At 41.9% G+C, this 27,482-nt stretch overlaps 1 protein-coding gene across 1 annotated transcript in view; it reads right to left on the reverse strand.

Moving 5' to 3' along the window:
* Positions 1–27,482, reverse strand: part of Dnah8 (dynein axonemal heavy chain 8) — a 295,657-nt gene that overhangs the window by 33,385 nt on the left and 234,790 nt on the right. The window contains exons 83-87 of the mRNA XM_046450645.2: positions 25,402–25,554; positions 24,902–25,057; positions 16,577–16,693; positions 14,342–14,443; positions 6,767–6,927 (exon numbers count right to left, since the gene is read on the reverse strand). Coding sequence (XP_046306601.2) covers positions 6,767–6,927; positions 14,342–14,443; positions 16,577–16,693; positions 24,902–25,057; positions 25,402–25,554 — 689 coding nt within the window. The remainder of the gene's footprint in view (positions 1–6,766; positions 6,928–14,341; positions 14,444–16,576; positions 16,694–24,901; positions 25,058–25,401; positions 25,555–27,482) is intronic.

Below are 27,482 nucleotides of genomic sequence, written 5' to 3' on the forward strand. Positions count from 1 at the left end.
TACTGCCTGAGTAGGCACCAGAAATGGGCCCAGATGTGCTGGGGAGAGGGGATGGGCATGGGTAGGCAAGTGGGAGAGCCCCAGGGGCAGAGCAAAGGGGAAGTTAAGAACAAAGATAGGTCATAGGAGGAGGGCCACAGGTCTCACAGGTCATTGGAGGCCATCCAGGGCTTTCTACTTGACCTCACTCATTGCAAGGAAAGGTTACAAGATCCTGACTCTCATGTTCAGAGAAGTGAGCTTAATGACAGCATGTGGACCAGCAATGGGATGTGGCCTCTGGATGGAGTTGTAGAGAGGGGCTTGCAGACAACAGAGGCTTGCCAGGCCCTCCCAACCCACAGAAGAAGGTTCACAGCCACTTCTCTGTAGTCACTGAATCCTGTCAGTTCCCTTTTAAGATGTGTCCTGTGGCTTTGCTCCACCCCGATCTAGACCTGCATCCTCACCCACATGGGTTATCCAGGAGTCTCTGAGATGGTCTAGGAAACAACACCAAGCATGCGCGAAATGAGGTCGCAGAGAAGGGCCTTGTCAGTGACGGCAGAGAGCTTGCATTTTATTCTAAGTGCTGTGGAAACTACTGAGACAGAGAAGAAGCAGGGGAATCGCAGGTCTAGTCTGGGGCTTTTAAAGGTTGAGCTGCCTGAAAGCCATCCAAGTGGACACCACATAGAACTCCTGTAAGTGACTGTGGAGACAGAGGAGAGGTCTGGACAACACCCATTGACATACAGGTATTTTAAAGGCCACTGAGTGGTGCACATCTATAATCCCAGCAATTTAGGAGGCAGAGGCGGGAGAATTGCAAGTTCGAGGCTGGTCTCAGTGACTTAGCGAGGCTCTTAGCAATTTAGTGAGAGGCCCTCGGAAATAAAAAAGTAGCAACAACAAGAACAAAAAGGACTGGGGATGAAGCTCGGTGGTAAAGTGCCCCTAGGTTCCACCCCCAGTACCCAGATAAATAAATGGTATTGAAGCTGATGAGCTCCATTCAGGAAAGAAGGTGGAAACGACCCAGTGGAGAAGCGGCAGTAGATAGAGAGAGGAGACTTAAGGCATGGACAGTACCTGCTTCCGGGACAATGCACTGAGAGTGACCTATGGATGCTGTGCCTCCTGACCTTTTCCATTTTGCAACATATTTTCTTCCTTTGCTACAAAGTGCTTTTGCCCCTGACAGTGGAGGACCCACGGAGCTAGGCAAGGGGAGAACACAATTTTTAAGAAGAGCCCCAGGCGTCTGGTGTGGGGTGTGAGTGCAAAGTTCCCAGTTCCTGTTTCTCTGGGGTACACTGGCACCCGACAGCACATGGCTGAACACGGCTATGCTAGGTTATACTAAGAGAGAGCCAGCACATTCTTCATGGAGAAGGACTCGAGTGGCTTCAGTCTGTCATAATACAGAGCTAGATAACTCCACACTTGCTTCTGTAACAGGTTTACTGAATGAGTTGGACTCAATATGGCATAAGGAAAAGGCAGCTTCATGTTGCAGACTCTGTACTGAGTCCAGCTCATTCAAGTTGATTGAAGATAACTTTCTGTAACCCTGTGCAAATAAATATGAAAACACAGACGAGCTGGGGGCATGCACCTGTAATCCCAGCAACCGAGGGGGCCACAGCAGGAGGATTGCAAGTTCAAAGCCAGCCTCAACGATTTAGCACAACCCAAAACAACTTAGAGAGATCCTGTCTCAAAATTAAAAAAATAAATAAACAAAAAGGGCTGGGGATGTGGCTCAGTGGTTAAAGCGCCCCTGGATTCTGTCTCCTGTACCCAAAACAAAAATGAAATAATGATAAAAATAGATGAACCAGATAATTTTACCTTTTTAAAAAAGAATATTATTTACAAAAGTTGACTGCTAGGCTGGGGTTGTGGCTCAATGGTAGAGTGCTTGCCTTGCATGTGTGAGGCACTGGGTTCGATCCTCAGTGCCACATAAAAAAATAAGTAAATAAAATAAAGATACTGTGTCCATCTACAACTAAAAAAATATTTAAAAAAAGAAGTTGACTGCTGTAGCAACAGAAGAATACGAAGGATATCAAAGAACTAGTACCACCAAAAAGCATTGGGCCCAGATGATTTCATAGAGTTCTACCCAAAGTTCAAGCTCCCAATGCTACCTACATACATTATTTCAGAGCTCAGGAAAGTCCCAACATTTTTATAAAGCAAATCTAATCTTGACTAACAATTAAATCTGACAAAGAGCACATAAAACTCTAGAACAATCTTATTTATGAATATCAATGTAAAAGTCCTCAATGAATTGTTCATAAAGTCCATCACCACACTAAATGAATAATACATCAGGACCAAGTCGCATTAATTTCAGGAATGCATAGATAATTTAAATTAGGAAATCTGTTCATATTTTCACCAAAGTTTTAGATATTTGGGAATAAATCATGTAACTATCTCCCGAGATGCTGAAAGGCATTCAAGGAAATTCAATGTTCATTTGTGATAAAAATAAACATGCAATAATAGCTAGGAAAAGCCCAGGGGGAAGAAAGAGCAACAAGGGGACTTAGCCCTACCAGAGAGCAAAACATATTGTGGAGTTTCAATTTTAAATAGACTGCTGTGTAGCAAAAAAAGACCTATGTACCTGTGGAAATTCTGTCTTCATTAAAGGAAGCTTCTCAAATCACTGACGATGGGTGACAGATTGCTACCCAGAAAAAGAGGAAATTTCATCCATACTTAGGACATAACAACTTCCAAATAAATATAAAAAAATGAACGCATACTGAAAGAAAACACAAATTATTCCTTTATAACCTGATGTGGGAAAAAGGCCTCTGACTCACAGCCCAGATCTAGCAATGATGACAATGACAACAGGATTCATAAATTTGAATATGTAAAAATAGAAGTACAACAAAATGATAATAACAGCTCTATTGGGCCAATGGGAAAACGTCACAAAGTCAAAATCTAATAACAACCTGAGAAAAAAATATTTACAGTGCACATCACAAATAAAGGGCTGATATCCCTAATAATATAAGTCAGTCTTAAAAATCAAAGGGAAGACTGGGGCTGGGGCTCAGGTAGGATGAGCCAATTGGAGAAAACAGATGAAAAATTTGAAAGAAAGGTTGAAAGACATGAAGGCTAGAATAATGAACTCTAATAGACATCTCAGAAATGTGTAGAAAAATAGACAAGGAAGAACAAAAAAGAGAAAATAAGTGATGAAATCATGACTAAGAACTGAATGAACCCGGCGGGGTATAAAAGTGAACTCCTATAATCCCAGTGGTTTGGGAGACTGAAGCAGGAGGATCAAGAGTTCAAAGTCAGCCTCAGCAACTTAGTGAGGATTTAAGCAATTTAGCAAGACCCTGTCTCAAAACAAACAAAAAAACAGGCTGGAGATGTGGCTCAATGTTGAATACCCTTGGGTTCAATCCCTGGTACTAAAAAAAAAAAAAAAAAATCAAAAAGAAAGAAAAACCTCTATTTGAGAAAAATGGGCTATATACAAATAACTTTAAAGTATTTGAACTTTTTCTCCATTCAACTCAAAATAAGAGAAAGTAACTTAAAATTATGCTGAGATGCCATTTCTCACTGTCATTGGTGAAAATTCAAATGCTTGACCAACACTCTATTGATGAGATTCTGAAGAAACAGGTACTCACATACCTGTAAAAGTGCAAAACAGGTGAGGGACCCTGACAATAATCCCCACACCTTGATCCTGCATCCTATCCACGGTGATTTACCTCGAACATGCATCTCCAACAATATAAGAAACCTCAAGCAGAGGTTGTTAACTGAGGAACTATTCAAGATAGCAAACTACAAGAGAGTGGTTGAATAAACTAAGATATGCATAACTATGAGTAGCATGCAGCTGTAAAAAATAATGAGGGAGACATCTATGAACCCTTGTGGAGTGAAAAAGGCAACACTCAAACTTTGGCAACTTCATTTAAAAATGAGAGGATAATAAGGTGTGTAAATGTTATGTACATGCAAAGAGAAACACAGGAAAGATAAAACAGAAACTAACAAGCTTGCTTACCCATAAAGGAGGAAGGAAATGGGCTGAAAGGGGTGAGACTTCTCTAAGAACACCTTATTATCTACTGTGACATCTGAACAATGTGTATGTTTTACATACTCGAACAACAACAAACAGGGGAAACTAAAATGTAACACGTAAAAAGTGCAGTAACTTTATATCAATTGATGTTATAACCACTCAGATAAAAACAATCTGCATACCCTCGGTGGGATATATTCTGAGGACAAAATAAAACAAAAACAAAACAAACAAAAAAAAAACAGCCAAGAAATCTTGACCTCCAGTTAGCAGGTCTCTTGTGGGGCTTGGTATTAGTGTATTGATTCCAAGCAAAGGAGAAAACTCATTGAGGGAGAAAGGAGATGGCAAGGTGGCAGGGAGAAGGCCGGAATCCTGCAAGTGAGATTATTAGTATTAGCTCATGACATTTTACAAAACATGTAATTACTTCCTGTCTGTCGGCCAAGAGGGCCCACAAACAGACGCACGTTGCACACTCATACAGAAAGAAACAGGTATGGTTATATGTGCATGTAGCTTTAGAGATGCAAAATACAGAGTTATAAATATAGAAAGAGAACTAGGAAATGCAATAAAAAGTTAATTGGTGAGCCTCTGGGAGGGTATATGCTTTTCGGAGGGCTTGTAATAGTTCACAATAGAAAGCCAAGGGCTGACTCTACCTTTATCTTTAGTCCCATTTACTCTGTTGCCGTGTTTCTCTGGACTTTTTCTGGCTCTAGTTAACCTGCACTGAGAGCTGGTGATCAAAGCTTACTACGGTGTTTATGGCAGAGGAACACCATCCCTCTAAGTTGGGGTGAGATGACTTCCACTTTGTCTCACCTGCTCTTTGGGAGGATCTGCAGGGCTCTACAGGTCACATTCTCTAGGAACCAGCTTCCAGGACTCCCCAGGCTCTTGCCAAGGGAATTGGATCCAGAGCCCTCAGAAGTGGACATTTTCAATTACAGGTTGATAAGTGTTTAGAGACTTGTCAGCTGTTTTTTTTTTTTTTTTTTTTTGGCCCGCTTGTATGAAATCATGAGATCATTCTATAGACTACCCCCACTGGTCAGATCACAGCCTAAAGAAATGAAGTATCACTGAGTCAGTCCACAAATGCATCCTGAGCATGAGGCACTGTCATAGAGGTGGAGATTCAGAGGTGAAAATGGACAAAGGTTCCAGATGCAGTGGAATTTATGCTTTAGTGGTGGCTGATAGACGATAGCAAATAAGTAATTAAAATACAGAGTGTGTCGTTGGTGAAGAATACTGTAGAAAATAGCAGGGCAGGAGGATAGGATGTGGGGCGGGGACTGGGGAATGGGTAGCAAAAGGTGACATTTAAATAAGGACGACGGAAGATGTGAAAGGTCAGCCACAAAGATATGGGGCGGGGTAGGGTAAGATGTTCCAGGAAGTGCAAACGTGGCACAGGACCTCAGGAGGGCTCTGAGCAGAACAGCAATGTGGCCTGACTCACATTTTAAAATTCTCAGCTAAAGCAAAATCTGTGCTCCCTCTTTCATGTATAAATTTATGCTCAAGCCAATCCCTGAAGAATCCCTTTTATTTCTTGACTTCTCTTCCATTCCCAGGTAACTTAATACATCCCCTTCAAACAGCTACAGCTGCCACCAAAGAGCTGTCATCTTCTGTCTTAGGATCTGAACAAAGTGTCATTAGCTGTTCATGGGGCCCAGTCACGTCTGCATCTTGAAGATGAAAAGCATCGTGGGTGAGATTAAAGGATATGGAGAGGGTGGAATCGATGTGGCATAAAGAGGCCACCAGGGCATACATTGTGCAAAGGGTGAGGCAGGTGTCTGGAGGTGAGAGGACAATCAATTGACAGCAAACCGGGACTCTTGAGACCTATCAAGTGTAGAGAAGCAGAAGATGGGGGGCACCCACGCCCGATTGCGGTTATTAAAATGACAATGGTCGGTGAGGGACCGAGAGAGGCACACCATGCTGACACACGGACTTGAACCTTTCACAGGTGGGCCACAGACTCAATGCCTGTGCAAAGGAACAGCTCAACTGGGACTTCCTGTGACCACCCCATGGAGCCAGGTGGTATAGTTCAGGGTAGAGAACTCTCAAGAAGGGTGAGAACTCATCTAAATGGTGGGTCAGAGAAGGGGCTTGGGTCTGGGAAGCATTTCTTCTGTCTCCATGGGAGGAGGTGGCCTGTGCTCCTGTGCTCAGTCATATGCCACCCTGGGAAGTCCATGATGGAAGGACGCAGGTGAGCAAGTAAGGGGAGAGGGTCCAACAAAGAGAAGGTCAGGCAAGTCTTCATCCTTCATCTACGCTTCCGGCCCTTTTAGACCCTATTTATGAGCATCGTATTTTAATGGATTTTTGGAGAAAGCGATAAGGAGCTTGGAGAGGACTGTCCTATCAGTGGAGAGCATCAATACCCACAACACCAACTGGCTTTATGACATGACAGAGGAGAAATAGTCAATGCATAAATTAGAGCTTTAAGGTTGTCACAAACACTGGGGCACCAGGATTTAGTGAGAGGAGAGCAGGCCAAGATGTGACAAAGTTGTAATTGGGAGACAGGAGGCGACAATATTTTTCACAGTAAAATAAAAAGAGGGGAAAGGAGAGAGATTAAGAGAGAAAATGAAATGCACAGACTTTGCCAGGCTGAGTTACAAATGACCCCTTCAAATTAAAAAAATGCCAAGAACTTACGTGATATCAGCATTAGGGTGAAGCCCAAAAACTTCAGGGTTATCTAGGGATGGCAGCGACTGGATGAATTCAAAATACTGGTCCAAGGTTTTGCACACGGGGATTTTATAACCAGTATAAAAACAGAATGATGGTTCAAACATCTTCTCACTGAACCAGACCTGGAGGAGGGAGAGAAAATAAAAGAAAGAAAATTGATGAGAGTCTAAATGAAAACTGCCACTATCGAGGAGGAAGGGTCGCCTTATTTCCATTTTAATAGGTTTTTTTAATATTGGTTTTGAAAGCATCTTCACAAAACTACTGATAGAATAATTAGCACATCCATGAAGAAAAGTGAGAGGTCAGAACAAAAAAACAACTCAGGGAGGCTTCTGTTCAGCACCAAAGAAGAGATGTGCACAGTAAAGAGGATCAGGACCCATCAGGGCTGGGAGCCATGCCCACAGGTCTTTACTGGAGCAATTAGAGAACCCTCAGCTCCACTCTGGCAGAGAAGGGGACACACTGCAGAGCCCCAGGAGGCATTAGCCATCCAGGAGGGTGTTTTCATTGTCTTGAGCACCACTCCCACCATGCAGGGCCTACGCTAGGGGCTTGTGCACGTGTAAGGTGTCACTCTCAATGACACTGAGCACTGGCACAAAGCCAGAAAGCCTTATAAGCATCTACCCCCACCCTGAGCCCAGTAGCTTCCTTTGTTAATTAAGTTAGGTCCCTGTCCATCAGAAGCAGTGCGTTATCACATCCTTTTCTCATTCCATGTGAATTGATGGATTATCTGTAACAAAACAGTGCGAGAACAAATACACACTCGGTGTGAATAGACTTATTTTGAAGGGCAGGGGGTGATGTTGAATGCCTATGAGCTGGTTTTGAGGCAATAACTCTAGCATCTGGCAGGGAGAGAAAGAAGGGAAAGACAGGCGTGGAAATGTAGGCACAGGGTCTGTTCACTCCAAGGACTGACGGGAAGGAGATGAGGTCTGTGCCTTACTCCAGGCAGGGACACTTCCTCTAGGACCTTTCCTCCACAGGCTCCTTTCAGTTCTTTTTAGATCCAGACACTGCTCTGAAATACCCTGTGTATTGGTTCTCTGTGGCTTTATTTGCTTCCATTCTACTCTATTCAACTCCTGGGCACAAGGCCCCCGAGCTTAGAACCAGAACAGAATGCAGAGATGAAAAACTCACAGTCCTTTCATTCAAGGAGCCGGTGACCTAGTAGAGGGATAAGCCAATTATGGAAGAACCATAATACAAAGTGTACTAAAGTAAGAGCCAGAAGGAAATACAAATAAGCAAAGTACTAGAGAGGCTTTGAGCTGGAAGCAAGAATGGCTAGGTGGATGTCAGGTAAGGAGGTGATTTTGGAGAACAGCCTTGAAGGAGAGAATTTTTGACAGGAGGACTTGGAGGTGGGGAGGCCACACAAGCAAAGGCCCAGAATGACTGAAGCCAGAAAGGTGAGGATGTAGAGGTTGGCGGGTGTAATGAAGTTGGGGTAAACATAATGTCGTTGTAAGAGACAGGCCAGGAAAGTAGAGGAGGTGAGGTCATTTTATGGATGACTGTGGATACCAGGGCGATGACTGGTGCTTATTTAAGAACCGGGGAGCAATTGAAAGTCATTAAAGGGCACAGAGCTGAGCACAGTCATTATTGAGAAAGATTAGATTTTTCGTGATGTGGATAGCTTAAATTGCAGGAAGACACCCCAGGGAGGCAAAGGCCTCAGCGCACAGAAAACAAATGACCACAATGGATTCTGTGTTGTCAGATGGCAAGTACCTAAAAAAGTAAAATGAAGCTTCTTCCTGGTTTATGATTACTTTATTAACACACACAAAGGGCTGGATCCAATTCACACAGGGCCAGGTTTCACCAAATGTGGAGGCTCTTTGCGGGTATGGACAAAAATACAGAATATGAAATCTACTTGGAATTACTTTGGGAGACTCTAAAAAGCAGATTCTACAATTTGTGGCAGATGTAGGCTGTGACAGGATCTTTAAGAGAAGAGGCCTAGTGGAAAGCCCTCTGGTCACTTGGGGATGTGCCCTTGAAGAAGAAAGTGGGACCCTGCCCCTTCCTCCTCCTCCCTCACATCCTGGCCATGAGGTAAGCATCCTCACTCCACCACACACTGTCCACCATGACCTGCTGCTCCACTCACCACAGGCCCAGAGCAACGGGGCCAAGTGACCATGGACGACACCCCAAGAGCTGTCAGCCAAAATAAACCTTTTTTTCTTATAGGTTGATTAGCACAAGTATTTGCTACAGCAATGGAAAGATGACAGCAGCCATCCTTGAATGAGAACATGAAAAAGTTCTGCCGCTGTTAGTTGTTGTTGTTGTTTTTAACTGTAGTTTTAATTTTTTTATTGGCACATTATAATTATACAAAATAGTGGGATCCATTATGCCTTATCATAATTTGCTCAGTCTTTGTCTCCTGCTAGGTTTTGAAGAGATACTCTGTAAGATGACTCTGTCAGATGACTTTTTTTTGGGGTGACTTTCCAAAATGAAAGTCACAGGGGCGGGGATCTGACCTGGAAGCACTGATTTATAATTGAACCACTTCCCATAGTAACTCGGGATCCCACAGCAGGGGAAAGTGGCTGCAGTGTGGATTGGCCAGCAGAATAGATGGCAAGAGTGAGGCTGGGGACGGCTAAGACAGAGGAAGGCAGGACAGGGGCTCTCTGATGCTATTCTACAGCCTGCTCAAGAGGATTCTGCTGCCAAGTTCATGTGGGAACTTCAAGCCCTGAGAGCCAGAGACCCAGCCTCAGCCCTCTGCTTATGGGTGGGGGGAGTCATCTAGAATAAGTCAAATCTAGACAGAGGCACGAGGAAGGTGAAGGACAGTGAGGCAGGAGGTTGGGGGTGATGGGTGAAGAGCAGGTGCAGGGGGAATAAGAGAGTGGGCCAGTCATGGACAGAGAACTGTAGCCACCAAAGGGCTTGAGGGAGGGGACAGAAGGAGCCAGGGAAGCTCCTCAGGAGAGAAAGGATAGAATGGTAGTGAGATGAACTTTTCATTTAGGGTAGGAATTGCTGAGGACCCAGGTCACAGAAACCAGGATCTGATGGTGTAGAGAGGATCTAACCCGGTGGGGAGGCAGCTGCTGTTCCTTGGGAGCAGCCAGGACAGGAGAAGGCACCCTGAGCTCTAGACCAGGGAGTCTGCATGCCCATGACCAAGACACATCCCATGTGTGCTTCCCCCAGGCCAGCCTGGGCCCTGGGGATGCAGAATCTTGGGCCTCTGGGAGGGGGATGAGGTCTCACTCAGTTGCCCCAAATGTCAAATGTTGGGCTATGGAGAAGGGAAGAGCAAATTCAGAAGGCTAGGGACAGAGAGGGGGACTTGGCCAGCTTGAGATCTGCAGGTGGAGCAGGCTCCAGAGCAGCGAGCAGAGCTCCCTCCTCTCCTTTCCGAACTCCTGACTCAACCATTGACCTTGAAGGGACACATTAACACAGCAGCTCTTGACTGCCCCAGATCACCAGGTGGAGAGCAGAGGGCTCTTCCACATGCTGCCTCCTTGACAGCCAACCACTGTGTCCCGCACACCTCTGGGTGACACAACTTCAATAAAACAAAGACAAACTTACAGAGGTAGTTGGCTAATCAGGACTTTTCTGGAACTTGAGTTTTTAGAAAAAGAGTTCATAACATGCTTTTTTAAAAAGTTGAGCTGGGCATGGTGATACATGCTTGTAATCCCAGCAGCTCAAGAGGCTGAGGCAGGAGGGTCGTGGGTTCAAAGTCAGCCACAGCAACTTAGTGAGGCCCTAAGCAACTTAGCAAGATCCTGCCTTAAAATTTTAGGACAAACAATCAAACATAAAAAGGGCTGAAATGTGGGTCAGTGGCTAAGTGCCTCTGGGTACCAAAAAATAAAATAAAAATTTAAAAATGTGATACGTTAAGTGTGGTAAAAACACACATGCACACCTTGTGCTGGTGTCAGTAGAAATTCAACTGTTTTAAGTGACAGAAAATCCTCAGGGTATTGAGATTATATGATGCTCATCAGCAACACACATGCGTGAGTGAGTTCTCAGAACTAGGGAGAGGGGTACAGAGACCAGGAAGACTCGGTTCCTTTTAAGGGGCTTACATTCTAGTGGGGAAGACCGAAAACAGCTATCAGAGTCATAGATTCCCTATCCTACTCTCTCAGAAAGCTATACTTTATCCACTCTCTTCAAACATCCCAAACTCGCCTCTCCCCACTCCTCAGCCAATGACTTTGCTTCTTATTTCTCTCAGATGCAGCCAGTAGAAAATGGCCTCATCTCCCCACACTGACTCCAGAGGTTCCTGCAGCCACCCATGCTCTTCCCCACCAAGAGGAATGGGAGTCTCTCCTGCCAGGAAGGGAGGAGGGGAACGTGAAGGTGTCATGCAAAACAACCTGCATACGTATCTCTAAATCTAAACAGGCTCTGCTTATAAAAATTATCATAATGAGCAATAGAGGTGGGAGATAAAAATAAGGTGGTACCCAGGGGCTGGGGCTGGGGCTCCATGGTAGAGCACTTGCCTAGCACGTGTGAGGCGCTGGGTTTGATCCTCAGCACCACATAAAAATAAATAAATAAATAAAATGTATCATGTCCAACTACAAATATATATATATATTTAAATAAAATTAGGTGGAACCCAAACAGCCCAGGTAGAAATGGAAGATACAAGTTGGAAGGTTCAGAGTTAAAGGGTATATTAAGCTGCATGCTTATGCTTTATGCACCTTTCTGATTTGTGTTAAATTATTTGAATGTATTCTTTAAATATATATTTTATGTTTTGGGGATGTGTAGTTGATACTCAAATGTTACATGATCCAAATAGAACTCCCAACTTCCAGTCTTAGCAAATAAAACTCATTCCTCTGCAGCCCTTCTGCTCCTCTGGAAATCATTCCACCCTCCCCAGTTGATCAGGTCAAAACTAGTAGTGATCCTTGACTCACACCACTGCTCTCCCCACACACTAGATTCCATCAGCACTCTGCTGGTCGGCTCCGTGAAATATATCCTGAAGCTGGACATGCTCAAGACCCTAATTTCAAAAATATAATGTCTGAAACATCAAACTGTACCCCATGGAGACGTACAGTTGTTATATGCTAATTAAAAAGAAAAAAATAAGGTGGACATGGTGATGCACATCTGTAATTCCAGCTATTCAGGAGACAAAGGCAGGAGGATTTCAAGTTCAAGGGTACTTGGGTGACTTAGCGAGATCCTGTCTCAAAATTTTAAAATTCTTAAGAAGGGCTGGGGATGTAGCCCAGTGGTAGCCCTAGGTTCCATTCTAAGAACCACACACACACACACACACACACACATAATAATAATAATAATAATAATAATAATAATAATAATAGAAAGAGAGAGAAAGAAAGAAAGAAAAATTTAAAATTTTTATACACTCACACTTCTCAGAATCTTTACTGCTGAAACTCCAATTTTAGATACTCTTATAATTTTTATAATTATTCTGCCCAAGTATACTACTAAGACTTTTTTTGAACCTTTCTCATGTTCCCTAGTTATCATATTATTATTTTCATGGCCCCTGCCCCCTTTTAAAAAAATAAGTTGCAGTGGTGGAGCAGCAAGGGCTATAATTAAAGCACAAAGTGGACCACTGTTACATTTCTCCACTGTCAATTTCTACATTCCATCTCTATGGAAAAATGTCATGTCCCTTTATTTTAGTTTTCCCCATTCAGCTCTGATATCCACATACAGTCTCCTTCCTTCTGAGGGCATCTATTTAAAGGGACTTGCTAATGTCCTTAAATATGTATTTATCCTTGTACAATATACTCAGGTTACTTTATGGATCGCATCTTATTTTTTCCAGCTGCAATCAACACTGTTTAAAGATCCGTGCAGGACATCGCATAGATCATCTCTCCCCAGTGCTGCTTCGGCTACCGCCATAAGCACCTACAGTTAACTTGTCTCTTTCCCTGTGATACATACAGATGCGTGTTTCCTTCAGCTTCCTGAGACCACAAACTTGCTATCTTTGTTCATGGTGAGAATTTCTCTGGGACATATCCTGAAGGGTAAGATTCTGGTTCAGAAAGCTATCATTTCACACAGCTAATGTGGTTGAGCGCACACCAGCAGGCACCCCAGAAGGGTGAGCACAGCACTCTCTCGTACCCAACCACTCCATCTTATTTTCTCAGGATTCTTCGGCTTCTGAGGTGGACACTGAGATACACCACCTGATCCTCCTTCAGGACCCAGGCACTCACTCTCCCCAGCTGTCTAGAGTATTAGCTACTGTCAGTCCCCAGGAACTGCCCTGGCAGAAGGGTCCCCTGGGAGAAGGGTGGAGGGGGCACCCAAATGCAAATCTCCGAGTTAGGATCTGTTTCCAGGGAATCCACCCAATGATGGCTGCCGTCAGCTCCTTTCCCAGTGTTGCCATCAACACATACTTTGTACATGCCTGTTTGGGGACTTTCCCTTGAAATGTTCTGGGATATATCTACCTGGGATACTTGACTTCAGCAGGTATCTCAGGAGGGTTGTACAATTGGATCTTTGAGCACAAAGGCATCCACCTTTCCTCGTCCTTTATAAAACTTGGTATTTCCCACCTTTGTCTTACGAGAAAGCATGCAAAGACATGTTAAGGGTACAAAAAAAAAATCGGATTTTTGGTCAACCTCCAGTTTACCAAAATATCCCAGAAACTTGTAGCTTGTACCTGGTTGTTTAGTTTTAATTTTGTTTTAAAAAAGGGAAAGTAAGAAAATAAAATTACAGAAACAGAGAATTAACAACATAGGTCCTAACATAAAGAACTTAACAATCATAAATACCCCTATATCTGATCTTTTTTTCATTTAAGTAATGTTTATTGCTTCTTTAACATGTAGAACACTTTAAGAAGAGTTTGAGGTTGGTAGGTATTAGTTATAAATATTTAACCTTGATGTGAAAACCATAATTGTCAGGTAATATTTTTCTCTAGAAAACGTTTACCAATATGCTATATGTGGATTTCACTGGGTAAAAAAAAAATGAAAAATTATAAAAGAATTGAATACTTCATCCATTTTCAATCATCCAATTTAACAGAAGAAATTAAAAAAAAATAAATTATGGTGACTCCCTTATCCATTATTTTTTGGGCTTGAAGTCACCATGAATCTTGCTCTTAGAGGAAGAGATACAGAAATGAGGGCCAGTGTTTCCTCCCAGGTGAGGCACCAGGAAATGGAGAATGTGGAGGACGGATGGGTAGAGGGAGGCCTGGGCATGGACAGTTCACCCATACAAGAAAGGGTTCCAAGACCCATGAGAACTGGTCACTGCTCTGCTCAGACCGCAGGTAGATTGCTACTTTGTAGGTAAGGATGGGGATGTGTGTGGCAGGTGTACTTCTTGGCTAATTTGCTTTTAGCAACTTCTCTTTATACTGTTCCCCTCTTAAGTTTGGCATACCCATCACAAATAAAAAGTAGGCTTGTTTAAAAAGAAAATACAATGAAACTGTCTCCATGCTTTCCTTCCCATGAATTGACTTACTCTAGCGAAGCAATTAAGCAGACGTTTATCAAAATCATCTGTCACTCTGCCTCCATATTGTACTTCTCCAATCATGTACCGAACTGTACTCCACGACACACCCTTTATCAGAAATAAAAAAAGGATTATTCACTCTCAATCTAAACAAATAATTCAGGTTTTTCTCTATAAGAAAGGTCTGGGAAAGGGAGTGCTAGCTAGATTGTATTTAAAATGATGTGTTTTAGAATTATTCATTATCTTATATTAATACCTCTATCACATGGCTGGAACCACTATAGTTTGATCTCCAAAGAGAAATCTACAATACAAAACACCAGTGGATGTGTTGCCCATGGATTATTTAAAATAGAAAAAAAAAAGACTATTTTTCACTCTGTGGATGTAATCACCTCTAACACTCATTACAGTCATGCCAAGCTGTTACAGAGGGAAAAAGTAGTGTTTAGTGAAGAAAGGAGGAAAATCAAGTAATCAACTCTTTAATGTGCTCTCCTAGTAATATATTTTCTGGAATCAGTAGGAGAACAACTAGAAAAGTATTTATTCACAAGGTTTTTCTACAATGCAATCTTTTGCCGTCTCAATCTGTGAGCTAAAACTACATCTAAGTGTTCATTAATTTTGATAGCAATCTCATCCTGGCAATATATTTTAGATAGTAACAGTTATTTTATTTTGTTACAAAAAAATAAAAAAAGATTCTCCATACATTTGGGGTAGGAGAAGTGAGGGTGTGTGATTCTTACTTATTTTTATTCTTGGTTAAAATTTGATTTTTCAGTTCAGTTGCCTTTCAAAGCAACTAATTCCAGGTAACTATTGTTTATACTAACATGATAAATAGCCACAGAATCTGAACCCATACAATAACAATTTTTCATCAAACTGCCGTACTCTTAATTTACTATCCCTTTGATGGTTTGGTTCTAGCGATCCCTCCTGTCCAGGTAAACATTCATCACGCTCCCTAGCACAATCCTGTCACTGTATTTACCTTGAAGGCCTACTGTGGAAAGGAAGGCCGGACAGACGGGAAAAGTGGCATTTATACATACACTATGCATTCACAAATACCAACCCACTTGCTCCTCACAGAATCCACGGCCACTTTATAAATGGGGACACAGGCTCTGAGGCTCATTCACTTGCCCAAGATCTGGAAGAACCAGATCTCTAACCCTTTAGAACATGGGTGATGGGACAACTGGGTTTTCCTTCTCTGTGAGCGTGAGGACGTCTCCTGTCTGTCTTTTCTGGTCCTCATCAGTAAAACCGGCCTCTCAGTAAAGTCTCAGAGGGCAAAGACAAAAATGAGGCTTTGCACAGGAGTACTTTGAAAACTACAAAGTGCCATACAATTTTGTTAAAAAAAATTTTTTTAGTTGTAGGTGGACCTTTATTTTATTTATTTATTCTTATATGGTGCCAAGAACTGAACCCACGGGTTAAGTGCTCTATCAACTGAGCTACAACCCCCAGACCTGCCACAGGATTTTCAGCAGTGACCACTGTTAGACATTTTTTTTTTCCTGTGCTGGGGCTGAAACCAAGGGCCCTACCACTGACCCACACACCCCAGCCTAGTGACCACCATTCAGAATCAAGGCTATTTATATGCGAAAGCTAACATTAGACTTCAGGTTGGGGTTGTGGCTCAGTGGTAGAGTGCTTCCCTAGCATGTGTGAGGCACGGGTTTGATTCTCAGCACCACATATAAAATAAATAAAATAAAGGTCCGTCAACAACTAAAAAATATCCAAAACTAATAAGTGACTTAAGGTGAAAAAGAAAAGTTGCTGGTGGACTGGCAGATAACATCTTCTCTTTTAAGGAGATGCAGTCAGGACAGAGAAGGCAAGTTTGACTGAAGGCAGGCCTCCTCTAGCATTGCCCTGTGGTGCCTGGAGGCAGCCATGGGCAGCTTCAGATGTGAGTGTGTTATGGAGGAAACGGGAGAGGCTGGACCAGCACACAGCTGATCAGAGTTACCAGGCCCCTGGAAAGGGTGTGGGGGAGCCTCAGCAGGCTCACTCCATATCACAAGCTGCAATAAAACAAACAAAAAAAATAGAACCAATGTAATTCTGCAACCTGTACACTCAGAAAAATGAGAAATTATATCCCATCTGATTCAAATGTATGATATGTCAAGATCATTGTACTGTCATGCGTAACTAATTAAGACAAATTTAAAAAATGGAAAAAATAGAACAAAGAAAAGTTTCACTCACTTTTTTAATATCGCATTCATCAAGGTGATTCTGAATAAACTGAATACTGGCTGAGAAGTCGGCAGAATTGAATTCATAAGGGATGTTCCATCCTAAGGGACCAAATTTCCGTCGTTCCTTAAAAACACCAGAGAAAAAGTAAGTATTGAAGGGTTTTCAAAACTGTATGAATGTGATCCTTTCTTATTATTATTAAAATAAGGTATAAAATTAAGATCTTGTGATCAAGATAAGTTGACATTATCTTCAAAGAACAGCATATACAATTTTAGATACTTGAACCATTAGAAATATTATTTCATGACTCTACACTCAAATGGTTTATAAAAATAAATCTCCACATATTTGCCAAGTTTATGATCATGGGTTTAAAAAAAAAAAGGTCTCCAGTGACAACTCAGAAAAAAGCAGTAGGTGCTTCATAAATATTGGATTAACTGTTATCAGACCCTTGAAAAGTTTGAAATGTTAAATTCAAGAGTTTGTCAAAAATAAAAAATTTTTTAAAAATTAAAAAAAAAAGAGTTTGTCAAGTTGAATAACTCAAGCATTCAAGAGCATGAAGACTCCCTGCTAGTCTCACCTGGTAATCGTGCCATTTCAGAATTTGAAAACTAAGAATTTCTACCGTATATAAGACACATCTGCCTTTAAAATTTCACACTTCCTTCATTTTGTTCTCTCTGCTTAGCTGAAATAGTAACTAACTGGTGAGAATTGGCAAATTACCCACCAATAACCAACTGGACTCAGTTCAAATAACTCAATTGCTTTGATATTCTGGGGACCATTTTAAAAGCACCTAAGTGCTGGTATCCTCAGGCCCTGATCTCCCATCAAACTCCACGATGGTCCCAATGTTCTCATTGCCTTCAAGTTTCCCTGGCTAGCACATACCAGTCTCCATGCAAGTCCTAGTGATTTATCTGGACCTTCAATCCTAATGCCTGAGGTGAGGACCTAAGTGGAGGACAGCATCCCTGTCCATCTATGGAAAGATTTAAGTCTACTTCTCTGCCTCTTAATATATAATGACTTTTCTTTCTCTCTTCTGCTTTCCCCAACCCAACACACACATGTTGCCATTTTGCATGTCATTCCATTCCTTAATACACTTGTCCCAAGCATCAAATCCTGAGTAATCGCAGAATTTAAAGGAATCTAAACAAATTGTAGCTTGGATAAAATCATGGACAGCTCAGAGAAGAAATTCAGAAAGCATGAAGGTTTTAATTACTGATATTCAGGGGATGCTTTTAAAATATTAGATAAACCACTAACATTAACTTGGGTCCAGATGTTCTGACCCTAGGAGATAAGAGTAAAGGCAAAAGAAGAAAGGAAGAAAAACAATTATAATTGGAAACTGCTACCATTACTTCTTGACTTGTACTTCTCTAGGTTAGGGTAAGGCATCAGAGATTTGCACAATAGGACTTTCATGCCACCCCTTAACTAATTTGATCAAAGATAGACAACCAGCCCAAGAAGAGTGAACCAGACTCCTCCTAGGGACTCAAACTGGGGGTTCAGAATTGCTACCTGGAGTTTATAGTAGAAAGACTTGTAAACTCAGGAGCTCTGAAGTGCACAGAGGCAATGAGGAGCAGAGGCCATGGCATTATATGGAAAGACTGTGGTCCCAGGCACAAGAGAGGGTGTCTTGGCCCTAGACTATCTGCTTCTCTTGGTGGCTTCTTAGTCCCAGGATTCTAATTGTTCAAGTTGAAATATTGGGTCCTATAATCAGATTTGGAGTCTTGACAGTGAAAAGGAAAAGAATCATGGTTGCCTAATCCACAAAGGTCAATTACTACCGAGAAGGTCAAATCCATGGCTGACCCAGGGTTCTGAACTTCTTGAGAGAGCCTCAGAAACACTGAGGTGAGCCTCCTCCAGGGTATTCCAGAAGCAAGGGCAGGTTGAGAGTTTATGAGATATTAAGATGAAAATGTATTCAGCTAACCCTTCAGTCCCTGGGATTTCTTCCATTCTGCTGGTTTTACTAAGACTGCTAACCACTTAGTGAATTGAGAATGTTTTCCCATTTTTAAAAAAAGAAAATCAAAACCTACACTGTTAGTTTTACCTATGTGTTTGACTTAATTTTTAAAATTTAAGGTTCAATTAGACAGGGGACTGAATGAGAAATAATTCTTTCTTTCCAATTACTGAAGCTGCTTAAATTGGCTCTATGGAAACACTCCCATTTATATGCACTGAGCAATTGCAATTTAGTTGCTCCTTAAAATGTGATCTTTGAAAATTGCCCCCATGCTGAAATTTGCTTCACATTTATGTCACTTGCTATCAATTTTCATTTAAAGCATTTAGTTTTTTAAGTTGGTTCACTAAAGTTATAGACTTCAGTTGAGCTCATCTTGGGGAAAAAAAGAGGGAAAAAAGACAAAATTTTAGTGGGTAAGTGTTCTAGTTAGTTTTTTCATCGCTGTGATCAAAATACTTGACAAGAACAACTTAGAAGAGAAAACGTTTACTTGGAGTTCATGGTTTCAGAGGTCTCCACTCACAGCCAGCCGACTCCATTGCTCTGGGCCCAAGGTGGGGCGGACCATCATGGGGGAAGGACCCAGTGGAGGAAAGGTGCTCAGCTCACCGCTGGGTCAGGCAGTGGGGCGGGGCCACAGGGAAGATGCACCCTTCCAGGGCATGCCCCCAGTGACTCACCCCCTCCAGTCCACCCCACCTACCCACTAGGATGGACTAATTAGGTTACAGCTCTCACAACCCAATCATTATACGTCTGAATATTTCTGCACTAACACCCTACTTTATATCCAAACCATAACGGTGGGTGTCCTATTCCTTCACAAGTGGAGTCCTTTCACTTCTCGCTGTATTTTTGTAGCCACTGGTCTCTCTAAGAGACAATAGCGGAAAAAAAAAAGAACCCTGAAATATCACCTTGGCATACTATCAGGATATATTCAAACTCAAACCACCAGGATAGACTCAAAGTGTTCATTCAGAAGATCAAAAGCAGCAAATTTTGCTACACTTATTTAGAATATTGAATGTTTTCAGCTTAGTTAGTATTTTGGAAAACATAGGATGAGTCCTATGTAGTACAATAGGGAAAAAAATTACAATGTATGTATTTTCAAGATGTTGTAATTCAATTGGGAAAATAATACTCAGAAAACAAGAAAACAACAATGTGACTGTGACTATAATTAACTGTTGAAATTTAACAGGCAATGAGCCTGAAAAAGACATTTTGAAAACTAAAAATTTCTATTGTATGCATGACACATCTGTCTTAAAAATTTCAGTTCAGAATGAAATGGAGGCTGTTCTTTGAGAAGAGAGAAGAAACTTCCAGGCATGGCAAAGTCCATGAGCAAAGGCAGGAATGTAAAGTCTGTGAACTGCGGACAGGGAGGTTCTCCTGCGGGAGAGGGCCAGCTCTGGAGAGCGGCGGGAACTGGTGTCTGTGTGCTTCAGGGACAGAATGTTAGGTCTGAACATAAAAGCTCCACTCAGTCCAAGGAGTTATTACATGTTGTTAACTGAGAGAGCAAGGATTTAGGACGACCAGTGTGCTTCATCCAGCTAATTCGGTTTCTTCCCTTTTATTCCAGAGAATATACAAAACACAGTGAAATATGGGAAACTCCTCAGTTGAAAATTCTGCTCAATGAAACCATCATTTTAACAATGTCAAAGCCATTTCAAAGCTTCTCTTAGACTATCTCAGAAGTTCCCAGGGGCCCAAAGCTGTATCCAGTTTGGTTTAGCATCTTTTTTTTCCTCTAGATTTTTCATTTTTTAAGCATAGTGTTATTATTGATAGCTGCATTAACATAGGCAATTTGATTGATTTTATTTTTACTTCCAGCTCCTGCCATGCTGCATGTGGGATGCATGTGTGGTGAACAGAGGCCTCACTTTAACATGCATCTTAATATGACAAATGGATTAGTGATGGGCCATTCTCTCTTTCCAAATGCAAGGCAACTAACAACCTAACTCCTTTCTTTCAATGATGTATTAAACATTCTTGTTTAATTAAACTTCATCTACAGCTTCAAAACCAGGGAGCTGGCATTAACTATCTGAGTTTGCTAATTCGTGCTAATATAAAATGAAAAATGTAATCCATACTAGAAAACATAAATAAAACTTTAATAGGTAAAATAATTAACAAAAATAGCAAGAACCACAAGTTTATCCCAGTATAACAAGATAAACCTGCATCATATTTGTAATTATTCCAAAAACTTTAAAATAAGAATTTTATAATCATGCATCCCCAAATCAAGAACTTTACAAGCACTCTTAAATTTGAAAGCGGTAACTATCAAGGCTCAACTTGAGAGAGGAAACAAAATATAAGGGTAATAAGCACATTTCCAAATGAAGAAGTATTAATAGCAGAATTTCCTGGTGATACAACCATTTTTTATTCAATATTTAAATTATTTTTAAGAGCTGAGATAAAATTTTCACATTTGCGACTGCCCCGGGAGGCCCATACAGATTCCAAATCCAGAATTCTTTAGGGGCTTGCTGTCTTGGGCCAGTAGCAAAATGGCTTTAGCAAATATCAGCAGCAGCAAAAATTCATCAAGTTGTGTCTAAGCCATTGGAAAAGTCCCAAATGTGAGAATTTTACAATCATTATAAGGCTCAATGTGGGCAAACCAAAGTGGTGGGGAGAGAAAAATTCCAAACCATGAGAAAGAGGTAAAAAAGGGCTGAAGGTTCTGCCCTGGGGTGTCCATTCTCACTGCAAGACCAAATCACTTGGGGAGTTTCAAGAAGACTGGGCTCCTCCTCCCCTCCTCCCAGGATTCTCACTTGAGTGGCCTGGTCTGGGGCCCAGGTACTGGCTGAAAATCACTGCTTGAGACATTTCCTCCACCCAATGTGCTGCTCAAGAGGAAAAATACCAGAGGACATTATCCTGACCTTCCTTCTGTAGGAAGGTTTGAAAAGAGACTAGAAATGTAATGACTGAGTTCTAGAAGACCGAGGCTTCAGAGGACAATGTACTTAAAATTAAAATCCCACAGTGTGAACACGGGCCTGCTCTGAACCCACAGTGATGCTGCATTTGAGTTCTCAAGAGACTGTAGAGAGTACACCAGGGCCAGAGAGAAGCTCCCCTGAGGGCCACGTTCAAGAGAAGGCCAAAATGTTCCTGGGGAGTGGTAGCCAAGCTAGGAAGAGGGTCCGGGGACCGCAAAGCCCCCATGGGGAGGGAGGAAGGGCTGGCTGGCAAAGACAGACGCATCCCTGAGCTGCAGGAAGAGTGGCCGCTGCTGCAGGAACTGGCCTCTCAGAGCAGCTGCCACCTGCCCAGTGTGGATGGTAAATTCCTGGAGAAGAGGAGAGGGAAGTGGCAGGTGTGTGCATGCAGTGGGCAGAGGTTAGCTGGGAGCTGTCCTGTGTAGCCACACAAGGACCCGGAGCAGCAGTCAGGGCCCCTCCTTCTCCTGGGTAAGCCTGCTCCCATCTCACCAGACAAAACAAACCACAGCCTCCACCGCTATTCTGCCCAGGGAAGTTGTCCCTGACCAGACAAATCTACCTGCCCATCAGCGAGGAAAAGAAGAATGTTCATTTCGTTCTTCAAAATAGGCAGGGATAGGATCTACATGACACATCAGGCCCACAAGCTGATGAACACACAAATTCAACAAGAGAAATGACATGGTGGAGCAGGTGGGGGCCTGTCAATTTTACCTCTAGGTTCTATGGCTTCAGATTACATGACATGAACCAATTCCCTGTTCCTTTTCTTAGTCTCCACAAGACCAAAAGCACATACATCAGGTTTGTATAAAGCAAGGCATACGTTTATGCTATGATTCGAATAAGTATCTCCAAAGCCCACATGTCAAAGGCTGGGTCCGTAACCCATGGCATTATCAGGAGGCCGTGGAATCTGTGAGGTGGAGCTACTGGGAAGTCTTCCATCACTGGGAGTATGCCCTTGAAGGAGATATTGAGACCCTAGTCACTTCCTTTTCCTCTCTTGTGTGTCCCAACCATGAGGCAAACTGTTTTTGCATGTGATGCTGCTCTGATGTGCTGTGTCACCATAGGCCCAAAGCAACAGGACCAATGGATCTTGGACTGAAACCTCCCTCCAAAGCTATGAACCAAAATAACCTTTTTTTTTCTTTACAAGTTGATTATTTCAGGTATTTGTTACAGTGACAGAAAGCTGACTAACACACTGTTAAGGACTCAATTAACTAACATTGGGTATTTGCACCTTATATCTAACACTAGAGAGATAAAAGAAGCTAAGTCACAATCTGTATAATTGGCATTGTTTCTTCCTTTAGCAGCTGTGTCTCTTTCACAAGCAAAGCACCTGGGATTCTTATTGCACTGCGGATTTTGATTCAGCCTCCAAGCAGATGCTGCTGGCCCAGGATACCAAGCCCCTAAAGAACTCTGGGTGTCTCTATCCAACTGACTCTATCCTAACTAAATAAAAGAAAACGTTCAGGCAATTGATTGATGTAAAAGGCACTGGGGGAGATGTTTGAGTGACCTGCCCTTCCTGCATGTCATGTAACTGGATGTCAGAATTTTAGAAAAGGGGAAAAGCTTGAAAGAAGGGTCTTCTGGTCGACCTACACAGACATAGACACAGGGGCCCTACGATGGATATGACCGACCAATTTCACTTAGCTGACTGATTTCACAGCAAGTCTTAAAATCCAGGCCTCCTGACTCCCTGGTGAAGTACTCCTTCTAACACATTATCAGTTGATTTTAAAAAATATATATATATTTTTTAATAGACACTTCACTACAGCTTCCCAGGCCTAGCAGTGGAGATATATATATCTCTTTCCTAACTTAAACACCTGTCTTATTCAGTGCAAATGCACTTTAGCCCCATGACTAGATGGTGGTCCTGTTGCTCTTCTGTTTAGCACCTGGGCAATAGCCTCTAAAACAGAGGTCACCATATTGACCATGTGGAAAATACTGCCGATCCTCTCCCCAAGATAAGCACCGTGGAAGAGTTGAATCATCACTACTAGGAACAGAGTCATAAAATACAGTATTTGTGAATGGGGAATTAAGTAGCAGAGTTAAAGTAATATTTGTATTAGAGTGTAATAAGGTCTAGCAGTGCAAACCATTCTCAGATAAGAATGAATGAAATAGGTTTCAGGGACTTGAAAGCTATAATTTATAACCCAAAGGCCACAATGGAACTTAGTAAAAATAATCGCCAATAAAGCAAGCAACCCAGTGTTAACTCTCTCAGGGTTGGGAACACAGATAACCCTACAGCCCTCTCCGATGGCAGAATGGGACCTAGGAAAGTGCTAGGAACAGAGAGCGAGAGGGCAAACACACCCAGCAGTTTCTGGAGTGAGCTTGGAACTCCCCTCTGTGCTGGGGCAGGGGGTGGAGAGACAGGGGAACCCTGCACTCCCTGTGCACAGTTAAGGCCTGACTCCTGGGACATGGTAGGGGGCTCATTTTGTCCTTCACCCCAGCCTTGGGGGAGGAGAAATGCAAGAAGGCGGCTAAAGGAGCCTCTTCATTGGAGTGAGCTGAGGGCATCAAAGTGACATGGCTTTCCAACACAGACAATATATAAAACTCACACGCAGAACAAAAGAAGAACAAAAAGTTTTTAAAAACCTACAGAGAAGTTGCTTGGTAACCATAAAACTGAGAGTCACTATAGAAGTAATCAGTCTATAAAAGCAGAAAGTGAACAACCTGAGACAGGCAGGGCACTGCTGAACCCCCTCCTCCTGCCAGCACTGCCACCACTGTTGGGTAACCAGTGGGACAAACCACTTGTCAATCAGCCAGAGCCAGGCAGTTCCAGATCTACCACTTGCAGCTTGTGCTAAACCACCCGGAGTCTCCATTTCCTCATTTCTGAGGCGGTGATAACCCTGCCTTGAAATGTGGCCCCTGCTGTCACGTGAGATGGTGCACATAAAATTCCCGGCCAGCACAGGCACTTTCAAGACCAAGTTCCTCATTCAATAATCTCTCTCTCTTCACTCTACAAATATTTATTGAGCTCCATGTCCAGAAGCTGTTGGGACAGCAGTAGAATCAGCAGTCACCAAATGACTGTGTCTGCCCTCGGGCTTTTAGGTTCTCCTATGGAGGCTGAGGACACATGTGAAACCCACAGCAGATACACCCCACGCCAGGTTGGGGAGGTGACATGCAGGAAAAGGAAGCAGGTCAGGAAGACAGAACAGCTGGCAGCAGGCAGCACGTCCCAGAAGCCCTCTGCACAGAGGCCGCGACACATAGACACACCATCAGCAAACCCCAAATGTGAAAACTGCTTTCCCAAGTTACCTGCACCGTGGAGTGTAAAAATGCTACTGTGTAAAGCATTGGCTTCCACATGGGCAAATTACTGATGTCTAGAAGGTCTTGATTGATCCCAGCAAATGTTCTTTTCAAACCTGCGCGCATTCCTTGGGGCGGCTCGTTAGTGAATTTGATAGAAGTCTGTCGTAAAAACCAAAGGGTTGTTTTGTTTTAAACATTACTCTAAAGGACAAAATTGAAATCACAATACCTCAGAGCAGCAATATGCTTACTGACACAATGTGGGCTGAAATTCAGCACTGTATAAACTAACTCCACTGATCAGAGCTGAAACCCAATAAATGAGTACTGCGCCTTAGAACGCTAGTGTGGAAATATGTACTACATACCTTTAATGATTATAGTCAAGATTTTGATGATTGTGAGATTTTACAGGGCAGATTCTACTGGGCCTAAAAGCCCTATCTTGTTTCTGTCTCTCAGTAATGTCATTTCTCAACAAAAAGATGCTTATGGTAACAAACCTGAAGCAAAGTAATTGGAAATCGATCATGGGGCTCAGTAGTTATCCATACTCGGAAAGTATCATCATTGGCTTCAACGGTCATTAGTGTCTCCAGTAATTCCTCCATGAATTCCAGGCCAAGGTGACAATTTTGCAGTAATACCCAACCACCCTGTATCCAAAAATGAGTTCATATTTATTTCTTGTAATTTTCTGGATATGATTTTAATAAAACAAAATGCACAAAACATTTTGAAAAAAATCTTTGCTTTAAAGCATTTGATTATTCTGAGAATATAAACTATCTGCACCTGGTACAAGCTGGTTGCTTGGAATCAAGTGGGTTCAAAATGACTATATTCTGCCATCCCTGGTTCAGAAAGGAAAGAAATCAAAACTCAAGGGCAGCCTTGTATTAGTACAGTGTGTGCACCATCTAATGGTGGGAATGGTAACTTTGATTGTCCTGCCTAAGGTGAATCAGAATAGACTGCCTCCAGACTAAGGCTGGCTCACTGTCCCCCACAGTTGCACAGAAAGATACACATTATCTTGTGAGAGTTGTTGTCAACACATTTGGTGACACTTGCTGCCAATATAGTAGCCCTTATTCTTTGTCATCGCTCTCCCCATACACCTCTGAAACCACAAAACCTAATAAGCACTATCTAAAATATACCTGATAAAACTACTTATCTAGCAATATGTCACATCACCATCACGGGCCTATGAGAAGCAGATAACAGTTGAATACACTTACATAACTAGATCTGACAAATACAGCTGCAAAATACTGAGTGCATAAATAAATGATAAGGCATAGATATGGCACATTCAACTCTAAGAGGAAATATGGCTCAGACTTCCTTAAATAGCAAAAGGGATGCGTTGGTCTATATAACAGGGGGTGTCCAGAGGAAGCTGGAATTCAGGCTTAGTTTGTGTCATCATGAACCCAGTTACTTTCTGGTCCCTCACTCTGTATTCCACAATGTCAGCTTTACCCTAAGTGTTTGAGGTCTCTCAAGGTGGCATTGTGGCTGCACGTCCATATATATATATATATATATATATATATATATTTTTTTTTTTTTTTTTTCCCTGATAATGCTATTACTATCAATACTTATCCCACTGTGAGAACCAGGACATGGAAGTTACAAAAACTCAGTATTCCAAAGAAGGTTAATGTGATTATAGCATTTAAATTTAAAAGTTTCTCATTCTCAAAACTAAATAAATTAAGTCCAAAGTTAAATTGTCCAATCACTCAACAGAGTGAAACACTTGACCCGGATAGAAATAATTATATATAATTGCTTTGATATATATAAATTAAATATAATTTATTATTGAATTTAATTAAGTGATAAAGATTAAAGCTTAGGGCACTTCAGAATTAATGACTAGCTTTAAATTTTGATGACCCAAGTAAAGTTTTAGGCCATTAACCCTCTCTCGTCATTAATTCCCAGGGAAAAGCTGTGCCAAAGTTGCTACAGACATGATGAGATCAAAAGCTTAAAAATAAACCAAGATCTTATTTTATTTTTATAAATGATGCAATTTCTTATTACAGCTGAGATGGCTATCTACAGAACATTTCTAGAAAATTAATGTCCTGTGTATTTATTAGGTGTGATGGAAACTATTTCTTACTATTCCACTCAGCCTGCAAATTCCAATAAAAATTATTATCAATATCTAAATATAAAGTCCTCAAACATTTCTTATTTTTCTGAAACTACCCATTAATGAAAAATGAAGGCCTGTCTTTAACCGAAAATTGAAATTTAACTGTCTCAATCTGTCACTTCTTTAAGTACTATCTATCAATATCGATCATGAAATTCCAAGACTGCTATAGCTGCATCCTTATGTATTAGAAGGTGTGTCTTCCAAGCTGTAAATAAATAAACAAGTGAAAATAAAATGAACAGATGCTATAGAAAATGGAACAAGCGCTAAGTGCAGTGGCGCACACTGGTAATCCCAGCAGCTCAGGAGGCTGAGACAGGAGGATGGAGGTTCAAAGCCAGCCTCAGCAACAGCGAGGCACTAACCAACTCAGTGAGACTCTGTCTCTAAATAAAATACAAA

This window comes from Marmota monax, unplaced genomic scaffold (assembly GCF_021218885.2).
Source record: "Marmota monax isolate L192 unplaced genomic scaffold, Marmota_monax_Labrador192_F-V1.1 WCK01_AAM20220418_F8-fsc00127, whole genome shotgun sequence".
NCBI classification, from domain to species: Eukaryota; Metazoa; Chordata; class Mammalia; order Rodentia; family Sciuridae; genus Marmota; species Marmota monax.